Below are 12,222 nucleotides of genomic sequence, written 5' to 3' on the forward strand. Positions count from 1 at the left end.
AATCAAGGAGAAAGAAAAATGGCCACATCAGTCTGCATCTAATAGGCAGCAATTTTAAGTGATATTAGAATGTTAGCAAACTGCAGTGTCCATCCAAGTATCTTACGAGATTAAACCTCATTTGATCTGAAAGTTCTTCCTCACCATATTGTTCTTCATACACAAATGTAACAAAAATTCTTTATCTCTTTATTGATTTTAATGTTGAAAATTCATTCAATTTGTTTCTCTAAACTTTTCTTCCCCTGAGGTACTTAGAATTGTGAATGAAAACTCTACAGAATGTTTACTGTGTGTTTGATAATGACTTTTAATCTACAGATGGCTATCCTCGAGAAGAAATGATGTACAGATGGAGAAAAAACTCAGTAGAGGCTGCAGATCAGAAATCTTGGAGACTTTATCAGTTTGACTTCATGGGTCTCAGAAACACATCTGAAATTGTGGAAACATCAGCAGGTAGGTATACAATAAAAAGGAATGCTTTCTTCTAAAGAATTAGGAAATCTGTGCTGCCATTTCTGCAACAGTAAAAATACAGGTGCAGATTTTCATCACTACAATCCAAAGCATGGATTTTCACTGCCACCTACATTAATAAGGATGCAGTCCTGTTGCACAGCTCTTTGATAATAAGCCAAAGCGAAACTCAGTGGGACTTAGGCTCTTTGTCTTGGCTTCCAAACTGGAGTGAGGGCTTAGGTAAACATCCATGCAATATTGACCTCTAATGAGTCACTTTCTAGGGTTTCCCTGGCCTTGGTAAATTCCTTCTGAAACAAGTCAATATGATCTTTCCAGAAAGAACATAATCCAAGTGTGTTACAGGCAGTCTCGATAGGAAGGTCCACATAAGCAACCTTTTTCTTCATAGAGAGTTTTTTGAGGTTTTATAAAAATCACTGTTGTGGTGTACTTCAATACAGTTTTAATGATATATTGCAATTATTTATAGTTTTTCTGAAATCCCAGATTTAATTGTTTAAATGTCTACAGCCCTTTTCATTGCACCCTCAAATGTTTCTCCTGTGGTACAACAGGAAAAATTCAGGGAAGATTGCAACTATTGGAGCAAAGTGCACAAAAAACTCCTGTGTGATTACTTAATTGCAAGTTATAACGTCTCTGCATTTGTGGTGGTGGTACTGACTAGAGATGGGCGTGAACAGCAATACGAACTAAAAAAAGGAACAGCCCAATCAGCTGTTCGCAAACAAGCTGTTCGTGAGGCACCATTCAAAATGAACAGGTAGTCGTTGCAAGCCTCGTTCATTGCTGTTTGTTGCTGTTCATCAAGCCAGACAATCTGGCACCTGCAATCAATTCCCTTGGCAACCAGAGGCAGGGACTGCCTGAACTCTGTCTGAACTCCTGTTTTTGCCCTGGAAACCCCAATCTAAGCCCAATTTAGCTTGATAGGCAGGTCTTTCATGTGTGGAGCTCCAAATTTGTTACAAGGAAGCAAAGAGCAGGGGGCGGGGGCTCCGAGCTCTGGCTTTGCAGACATTGAGGGAGACACAGTTGCTGTTGGCATTTTGAGAGAGAGACAGGGAGAGTGCATTGGAGCTTGAATTTTCTTTGTGTGCGGTGGGATAGGGATCTACCTCTTCAAGTTCCAGGGCTGCTGCCAGGCTCTGGGCCAAGTGATTATTTATTACTGGTACCTTTCATGCTGCCTGCTCAGGTAGGGTTTCTGGGAGTGGTGTGGTAGGGATCTTGATGGCTGGAGGAGGGTCTGCTAGTCCCCATGAACAATGAACATGTTCGTGACAGGATCATGTTCGTCAGTGTTCATTGTTCATTGTTTGTGGATGGCAATGAACAACAAACACCATGTTTGTTTGTTTTCTGTTCGCGCCCATGGCCATTTTCACACTGTCTATAAATCACGCGAGACTCATGGAAGACTGCCGGCTTCCTTGCGCGATTTTTAACACCATCTGATTACAAAACGGCGTAAATCACTGTTTGTGGCGTTTTATAAATAGATGGCGTCAAAAATTGCATGAGAAAGCCGGCAGCCTTCCGTGAGTCTCGCACAATTTATAGACAGTGTGAAAATGGCCCATGTCTAGTAGAGACAGAGAAACAGAGAATCCTCAAAATGTAGACACAGCTTGAGTAAATATGCATACATTTGGACTCCAGACATTCCTTTCCCGTCCTCAACAGGCAATGAGTACTTCAGTGGACTGACTATATAAATCAATAATGAGCAAATCAGTCTAAGCAAATGGGGAAATGAGGCACATGAAAGTGAATATATGAACTTCACATTTACATTGATAGAGTTTGCAGTTGCTGTGGTTACCCTGGAAAAAATCTTGAGATTATGACTTGGGAAGGTGACTGGAAATGTCAGCTTAGTGTGTGGTGTAGAAGGAGCAGAAGCATGTTCATTGTTGAAAATTATTAGAAAAGGTTTAAAAAATAAAACAGCAAATAGTGATATCTTGATCTATTTTGCTGCCAAATGTAGAATCCTGTGTCTTGCTGTTGTCATATCTTCTCAAAATTGTATGATAGAGCTAGATAAAGGCAACTAAAATGATTAAAAATAAGTGCTTGGGGCTTTTAAAGTTTAAAAAAGATAGGGATATCACAGAGAGATAAATTTATGAATAGTGTTAATAGATTTAATTGAGGTTTTTTTCTTACTTTTATTATAATACAGTGCTTTACTGGCAGTAGATTCAGAACAAAAAGCATAAAATAATTTACTTAATGAATATACTATCACTACAGCAAAGTGGTGCAGCATCCATGAGATTGGAGCCAGATCAGGTGATTTCTTCATTGATTGTTCTCCTAACAATGGTAGGGAGTGAGGATACCTGTGCCCATGACTCCCACCTGTTATTGTTTGTCTCTTTAACAAACATTGTCACAGTGGTTTAGTGTTAAGCATTCATGCATACACATAGTGCAGTCGATTTCCAGATTTTATTAAAAAAATAACCCCTGACTATTCAATATGCATGCCTGATTTGAACTTTAGATCTTCACAAGAATTTTGGAGGTGAGACATATGCAAATGTGTGAGGGAAAGATGAATATAGATTTACTCCAGCCACAAATAGAGAAGTGATCAGTGAATATTTTGCTGTGTAAGAAAATCTCTGTATGAAGGCCATTTGAGTTGCAAGATTAGACTTCCTATTTGCCAGCTGTTGGTGGGCAATTTCCCAGGGGTTTGCCCCATTGCCTGCAAATCTCTGGTGATTGACCAGAGGTGGCAAACCTCCTGGAGATCACCCACCACCAGTAGGCAACCTGGGAAAGCACATACCAAGCGCACTACCAGAGGCGTATGAAAACATCACTTCCTAAAGTGACGTCATTGTGCCTGCTGCGGGCATGCTCCCATGCTTCACTGAGGCCAGTTTTGGCCCCATATGAGGCAGAATTAGCCCCACGCAAAGGGTGGGAGCATGCCTGAAGCTGGTGTGATGGCATCACTTCCTGGAAGTGACATCAACGCACCTCTCTGGGAGTGTGCATATGCAAAATGTGCACTCAAAGAGATCAAAACAGGTAAGTTCGAGGTCACCCCCTCCTGTTGGAAGGGTACAGGGACCTGGGAACCCTATGCAAAATGCCACTTAAATTTATCATCTAAAATTACCCTTTAAGATTGCCATTTATCCATCCTGCATGAATTTGCTCCATATTTACTAATGTCTCCAAAATCATCTCCTGGATTTGTGCTTTGGGTAAAGTAGGCCCCAAATGCATCCCTTTATGAGAAGTATTTTAAAAATCCTTTCTGCTTTCTGGAACTCTAAATGAGCTGGCATTATGCTTCATTGGTTTCATTTTCCTACCTATGACAAACTAAAAGTAAGGTTGTTAATAGGGGTGTGCACCAAGAAAGTTCAGTACTGAAAAGGTGTAATGAAAATGTGGAATGGAGTTAGAGAATTGTGCTCTGGGGCTGGAATGACAGCCCTGAGAGTAAAATGATGGTCCCTGGGACCGCTAAACTGCTCTGGGGCTGAAACAATGATGATCTGGGACTATCATTGCACTGCAATGGCTGTCATCCCAGCCCAAGAGCTGTTTTTTTCTGTCCCAAGGACCATCAATCCTCTCTTGGGGCTGTCATCCCAGCCCCACAGCATGATTCTATCTAACTCCATCCCAGTCCCATAGCATGATTCTATCTAACTCCATTCCACATTTTCATTGCAACTTTTTGGTACTGTAATGTATTTCAATGAAGTCAACACAAGTCAATTGACATTCATGGCTCCCATTATACCCAATGGGCCTTCATGCCTCTCCCATTGTTTTCAATGGGCATTCTTGTAATTTGCTTTAATACTTCCCTCTAAATCCTTCCTTTTGATGCTCAGCGTTCCACTGCAAGCTGCAAAATGGGGCATTCTAGCTGCCAATCTTCTCCATCACCCAAGTTCAGGCAGGCAGGCAGGCAGGCAGAATGTTCATCTCTCCTTTGTGAATTGTTTGGGATTTCCTTTATATTAGTGTAAATTGAGCCTCTCCTTTCTACCACATATGCATGTCTGGATGCCATTCTTCTCTTTTTCTTATGTTCAAAATCAGCCATTGATCTTAGCAACATGTGCCTGCTCTGTGAGCTATCTCAATCTCAATAGCTGCTGTACTCTCACAGATAATAAATGCAACTATGATGTGGCTAAATATGAACAATTAGCATACACTGAGAAAGAAGCAGCCAACCATTCCAAACTATTGATCTAACAATGGCATGGCCCATTTGTCTGTGGCTCAGTTGAATAGCATCTGCTTTGCATGAAAAGGTTCCAGGGTCTCATCCTGGCAACTTCAGTTAAAAGGTTCAGGTAGTAGGTGATAAGAAAGACATCTTCCTGAACTTATCAACTGATTTTAATTTAAGCTTAATGGAACACATTTTATTTCCAAAGAAACCTATTGTTCTGTCTGATGATAAATATAAGAGTTTGCTGGGCCATCCTTGTATCAACCAGTGAGGAGCCCTGGGGTTTTGGTACAGGGGAGAATATTTACTGCTATGAAAAGTCTATGGGAGCTTAGCTCTTGGGACTACAGATATCACCTCTATCTGCTGACACAGAATGTTTCTTAAAGCATCATAAAAGTCAGAGAGAGCTGGGGTTGCCCATTCCCCAAGATTCACCTGTCTCTTGGATGCATCAGTTGGTGGTGGCTACACTGAATACTTGCACTCCCGCTAATCAGCATTCTCTTTTGCCCTCAGTGCCCAAGTGTGATGGCATTATAACCGTGACTATCAAAGTCTGCATTCCTTTCCGTGTGAGCCATTATCCAAAATGCAGTCATATGGAGAAACTGTTGTGAACTAGAAGTTCAGGAATAAACTTGGTAACCTACAGTTCTGGCGAAGAGACAGGGTCTATTAATTATAATTGTAGTCCTGCAGTCTTTAGAGTATTAGCATCCCACCCACCCACTATACACCTTTAATGCTCATTGTCGTCGTCATCATCATCATCATCATCATCATCATCATCATGGTTCTATCCCTCGTTTCTTTACAACTTAAGGTAGTTTATTAACTCAAATTTAAAATATACAATAAAACTTCCCAAACAACTGCCTCCCCCACAAAATGTCTACACTGCATTAAAAGAGCTGGCAATTAAAATATCCTTACAGTACTTCCTATACGCCTCTAGATACACACACAACCTTCAGGAGGCCCATTCTATAAGGTGGGAGCTATGATAGAAAAAGCATAGGCTCTGGTCGGTACAAGAAGGTCACCTGAAACAGGGGAACAGCCAGAAAGAAGCAGCTTGAACATTGCCGTTGTTGCAAAAAGAAGATGGAGTCCTTTAGTTCTATGGGTCCCAAGTAGTTAAGGGCTTTTAAGGTAATAACCAGGAACTTGAACTAAACTCAGAAACAAACTAGTGGTCAATATTAGCTGTTTTCAAGTAGGTGAGATATCTTCCCATGGGCTAGCTCCTGACAATAATCTGGTTGCTGCATTTTTGACTGGCCACAGTTTCCAATTTGTCTTCAAAGGCAGCCCAACACAGAGTTATCTAACCTTGAGTTTGCAAAAGCATGAATCAGCATGACCAGGCTGGTTGAGTCTAAGAAAGGAGAGATTTGATGATGACCCATATGCAGCTGAGAAAAGACACCCTGGCCACTGCACCAACCTGCTTTTGAAACAGCAAGACTAAGTCTATGAGCACCTTTAACATGCTCTGTAAATGCCAGCTGCATTCCCTCCACTACAATGGAAGAGAAGCAATGAGAAGCAATGGTGAGCTGTGCCTGTGGGCAATGTACAGGATCATACATGTTAGAACTAACCTACAAGAAAAGACTTATTTGTCCATTTAACAATATCAGATTATACATACAGGTTATACTACAGGACTGTAGTATTGATTAAAGCCTCCCTCTTGGGCTGCATTTTACACCATTTACATAGAATCACTTTGGGTGTGAAAGGCTAGGCGGCAGATATGAAGCTGCTCTGACATCTTTGGTAACACCTGTCTGTCCATAACATAAATTAAAAAATAATACAAACTTGTACTATGCTCGATGAAGTTGTATCTTCAGTATATGTCTGGGACTGACAAGCTGTATTCTGCTTTTTGAAGTAATTGTAGATATCCATTGCTGAATCTAGTAAAAAAAAACAGGTGAGGTGATGCCACTAATATAAAATTATTGTTCAATTATTTTAAATCCACCCACCCCACGCACCTGTGTGTGTGTGCGCAAATTGACAGTATTCCTGGACAACTACATCATTTCTGATGCGACCTGAAAACAACCGGTTGTGCCAGTAAAAATTGCCCCAAAATAGTGCCCTAAAGACACTTCACATATGTCTTACTGGGATAGAACAAGCTGTTCTAGGGCCAGAGTGCCATTTGGCTGCTACTTCTATGTTTCACAAATTCTTGCAAGCATTCTCTATTTCTAAACATGGCTTAGAAAATTATCAATGGAACAGTTGCTAACTACACAGACAGTTTCAAGTTAGTTGTTTTTCTTTCATCAGCCTTGAGGCTTATATTCATGCAGACAGTTACCCATCCTAATTCTAGCATAAACCAGATGGTGAAAGATAGAAAATATACAGTAAACTCAAAGCAATTTGCATAACAATCATGGAGCTACTTATGTAATGGAAATAGCTTAATATATGAATAGCCTATAAAAAGTATTTTTATATTTAGAACAGCTGTGGGTCATAAATAATATAATCCACTATATAGGTTCAACTGGGGCACTGGAAGATGTGAAGGAAATAGCTTGCACCAGTGCAACTTTTAATCCAGCCTCTCACACCATAACAAAACAATCACACAGTCCATCATGAAATTTCTACACCAGGTATTTCTCATGAGTAATTTCTCCCCCAGTCTCTGGTTGGAGAAGGAAGAAGGCCCTCAGTCAAAATGTGGAAGGCCATGGCAGGATCCAAGACAGGAAGAAAAATTGCTACATTTCACCATGACTCAGGGAAACCTGGAGGCTACTGCAAGCAAGTCAATTTCTTTGAAAGACATATTGAACCTATGATATGTTAGATATTTCTTACGCACACATATATGCCACTCAGTTTATATTATTAGCACACAAGCTGGGGCTGCAACAAAATGCTGCAGCATCTAATGGATACATAGGAAAAACTAATGTGTGTGCCCAACCTTATAGTTGTTCATTTCCTCTTTCATTTTTTCTCCCCCCTCTCTCTGTCCTTGCTTTTTACTGCCTTCTAATCTCTTCCTAGATGTTTTCTCTCTTTTTCTATTTCACTTCATTTCTTCTTCTGCCTCTTTAATTTTTTCCTGTATCATTATACCTTTGATTGCTTTCCTCTTTTCTTTATGTTCTCCTGCAATCTTTCCTTTATAATTTGTTTCAATCCTTTTTGAGAAAAAGCGCCCTAGACCATAAGAACAAGCTTCAGTAGCTTGATGGCTCTGATTTATCAGTGCTATCCCCCAGTTAGTTTTTCCTCTTCTTTCCACATTGTTCTGGATTCCATAAATCTTGCTTTTGATCAGTGTTAGATGCTGAGTCGGAGTTTTCAATATTTAACAGGAAGCCTTACCTTTCTCTCTTCCTCCTCATCCATGTTTCAAATTTTCTAGCTTTCTAGGGCTGCCAAGAGAAAAATGCCCTATTTCTTTAACAAATTGTCCTTGTAAAAAAAGTTACAGTTGGGATATTATTTACCTCCATGCCAAGAAAAGCTCCAGCTGCCAATTTCCACAAATAAAGCTTCTTTTTCCAGGCATTTGGCAACTCTACCCTTTCCCTTCTTTTGGCTGAACAACACTTCTCAGCACAGAGCAAAGTGAACTCAGCAACAGGAAGAGAGAAAAGTGGCAGGAGTGGCCCACCCTAGGCACTTGCCTAGGATGTCAATGGTGGAGGGGCACTAACCAGCTATGTGGTCCCCTACTGCCACCACCTGTCTGGTTGGTTGCACATGACATCAACTGTCTGCTCCTGGAGGCATCTCCAGCTCTAATGGGTGGCTGATGAGGATCCTGCTCGCTCCTACTGTCAATAGGGGAGAGTGAACCCTCCTTACCTCTACTTCTTTACCGCTACCATACTTCACTGTGTTGCCTGACCATGCAAGGGAGAGCAAGGAGGCAAGAGGCAGCTTCCTGCCATGGTGTAAAGGACAAGGAGGGCAGGAATCATCTTCTGACCCCACTCCACAACCTACCAGGGTACAATCTTACTGCCTACTTGCAGCACAAGGGGAGTGGCTTAGACATCCTACCTCAGGGTGCCCAGAATCCTCGGTCTGTTTGAGAGAGAGAGAGAGAGATTGAGAAAGAGACTAAGACCAAGACCTTTTCTTGTAAATTAGCTATGTCAGCATTAGAACAGAACAAGCAGTATTTCTCTTAGCTGCCTGCTGGCCTAGGAAGCTCTCCTCCAGAACACTGCAGAGAATCCAGGTCTGGGAGCCAGCTGTTCTCTTGCTAGCAATGGTCAACTGTCTCAGAGATCACTCTAGACCCCTTGCTAAGAGTATATGTGTCAGGGTACATTTTAAAAAATCAGTAAATTCTGGAGTCCAATTCCCACTCCCCTGCATATTCACCCATGTTGGAAACCATTTATATGATGGCAGAAGCATCAAGAAATCAGACTTCTTTGTTTTCATATTGTGCCTATTCACAAGATATTTTTTCCACATGACTATGTGGGATAACTGCATGGAGAAAAATTGGCAGGGAAAAGATTATAATTTCAAATCTTTCCAAGGAATTCAACATAATGTTGTAGAATGAATATCAGGAGCACTTGATATATTAAAATCTCATATGAGCTCAGTGCCATCTACAAGCTATAAGTGATTCTGAAGTAATCTAGATGGATTAATGGACAGTCCTATAGCTGGGCAATTATAGGCAGTCCTATAGCTGTGCATTATCGGTAACAGTCTACTAGTTCAATATTAAGTGATGATTTTTTTTAAAAAAGTTAAATTAAACAGATCTGTTTTATATAATGGAATATGATGTACAGAAGGAAGAAAACCCTGATCTGCAGATATAATACTGATGATTTGTGGTTTACTCATTCCCATCAATAATGCATTTAAAGATCATTTCTTCACTAAAATGCAATTAACTCATTCCTAAATCTTTATGTGGTTCAGTTGAAATGATTATTGGCAAATGAAGCCAATATAAAAGCAGATTTCTATCATTTGATTGGCAAATTCAGATTCTGGAATGAAAGAAAGCTGAACTATTTGCCAATAGAGTAAGATGAATTGTAGCATTTTGAAAGTGGGGTGAAATTTAAGGAAGGAGTGAGCATTACCTCATTCTTCTGGTTCAGACCACATAGTGTAGAGGTTAGAGTATTAGACATGGATAAAAATATAAAGCAGAGGTCCATCAGTGGCTATTAGCCACAAGGTATAGATGGAACTCTCTGTCTAGGGCAGTGATGCTCTATATTCTTGGTGTTTGGGGGGGGGGCAATCAGTGGGTGGGCTTCCAGTGTCCCTTCCCCACTGGCAGACCTCCTGAGGACACCTGGTTTGGGGCCACTGTGTGACACAGAGTGTTGGACTGGATGGGCCATTGGCCTGATCCAACATGGCTTCTCTTATGTTCTTATGTACTAAGATTTGGGAGGCCCAAGTTCAAATCCTCTCTCTGCCATGGAAGATTCCTAGGTGACCTAATTACCTCACAGCGCTCTTGTGAGGTTAAATTGGAGGAGAGGATAATGATGTGAGCTGCTTTGGGTCTCATCAGGAAGAAAGGCAAGATATAAACAAACAGGCAAATAAATAAATAAATAAATACATGTGATTATGCCTATACTTCTGATAATTTCTTAGGTTGCTTTTCAATGGCAAATAATCAAATCTCATCATCCAAGAAGTATGAGTGTTTACTCACCCTTCCTCTGTAAACCTGAGATGGGCTAGAATAGCAAATAGGTGATGGTTCACATTGGTCATATAAAAACCAGACTCTGCTTGTCTTCTAAAGAAATCTGTCATTCCAATCAGCTGTTTTGCCAGCCTAGATACTGACATGGCAAGAATTCTGAAACTTCATCTGAAACAGGAAGACTAATTAATTTCTGATTTCAAAAAATCTGATACTAGGACAGGGCCTGAGGTCAAAGCCAAGCCAACTTTAGCACGTCAACGAATGGAGGAATATCAGAACCTTTCTATTTTCTTGTGTGGTTGGTGCTACTAGTAGGGTTACCATTCCCCACCTGGGGCAGGGGATCCCCCGATCCCACCTTCCCCCCCCCACACCCAGTTTCTTAGCTGGTGGGGAGTATGCTCCCTGCCCCCCCTCCCTGGGCAGTGCGGCGTGCCCCTGGGCAGAGGGTGCTCTCTCTGTGAGAGCTGATGGCAGCAGTGGTGAGAGTGGGCGACAGCAGCAAGAATGGACCCACTCTAGCCACCACCACTGCTACTGCCCCCCGCTCTCACTGCCACCTGCTCTCGCTGCCCACTCTCGCCACCACCGCCTGCTCTTGCCACCTGTCTTGCCACCACCCGCTCTCACCGCCGCTGCCCCTTTGTGTTCAACAAGAGCAGGCCGCAGTGGTGACAGCAAGAGCAGGCCATAGCTGCAGCGAGAATGGGCCATGCCAGCAAGGAAAGGACACCCTTTGACCCCCTCGCGTAATGACATAACTCCCGGAAGTGACATTTTTATGTGAGCTGGGAGCGTGCACACGCACTGCTTGTGCAAAGAAAGGACCCTGGGGTAAGTGGCACGAAATCGCCCGCCAGGAGAATCCGGGGGCCTGGGCATCTCCCAATGAGGGACTCCAGGTCCCTGGCAACCCTAGCTAGTAGGCACAGTACACTGAGCATGTGCTTGGGAAAATGCTCTTGTGGATCATCCTGCACTCTCTAAAAGTTGAGGCTGAGCTCAGCAGTTGTTATGCACAAAAACTCACTGTTCTCACAGTCACATGTCATAGTGCATGTAAATACACTATATAATTCAAATATGTACACCAAGTGGAAAATGAAAGCAGTCCTACTGACTTGCAAAAAAAAAGTGGCAAACCATTTCAATTTCTAGTTTTTACAAAATAATTCAAGCAATTGGTCCTCAGAAGGAAATTGGTGGGAAAGTTCCCACTCCATCTTGAGAATGAATTTAGGTTTCAGAAATACAAGGATTATCCCTGAAGAAGAATTCTTCTGTTTTGAACCCCCATATTTTGGTCCGAATTTGGATTAATTATAAAACAGATACTTTTGGTGATCTTCTAATGTGAATAATATGATCTATTAATCAAATTTCTTCGTGGAATAAGAAGGAACCTTTTAAAGTTTGAGAGGTTTGGAGGGGTGGGTATTCCTTTATTAATGTAGTACTTAATACAGCTGGTTTTGTTCACTTTGTACGCAATCCGGCTGAAGAAAGTAAGGACTCAGTCCCATAGAAAGCAATAGAACTGATTTTGATCCATGATTAACTTTAGCGGGATTGGTGCCTTTGTTATGTGCTTATTCATGATATCATTCTGAAATGAATTGATTGTCTGTGCCATATCCAGGGATAGAAAAATACCAAAGTTGTAAAGTATGGCTTAAAAAGCCATGAAGAAAATGAATTCTTATACTGCATGAGCAATGCAAATTGAAGGAAGGTGTTTATTCACATTCATGAATCCCTGAATGTTTTTCATGAATATGAAATTACTAGCTCTTTTCAGCTCTACAAAGGATTTTATGTGAAA

The 12,222-nt window shown here is 41.4% G+C and overlaps 1 protein-coding gene across 1 annotated transcript in view; it reads left to right on the top strand.

Moving 5' to 3' along the window:
• GABRG3 (gamma-aminobutyric acid type A receptor subunit gamma3) overlaps positions 1-12,222 on the top strand; it is a 523,442-nt gene that overhangs the window by 454,729 nt on the left and 56,491 nt on the right. Inside the window, exon 6 of the mRNA XM_054974373.1 lies at positions 322-459. Coding sequence (XP_054830348.1) covers positions 322-459 — 138 coding nt within the window. The remainder of the gene's footprint in view (positions 1-321; positions 460-12,222) is intronic.

The sequence above is a fragment of the Eublepharis macularius genome, chromosome 3 (genome assembly GCF_028583425.1).
Source record: "Eublepharis macularius isolate TG4126 chromosome 3, MPM_Emac_v1.0, whole genome shotgun sequence".
In the NCBI taxonomy this organism is placed as follows: Eukaryota; Metazoa; Chordata; class Lepidosauria; order Squamata; family Eublepharidae; genus Eublepharis; species Eublepharis macularius.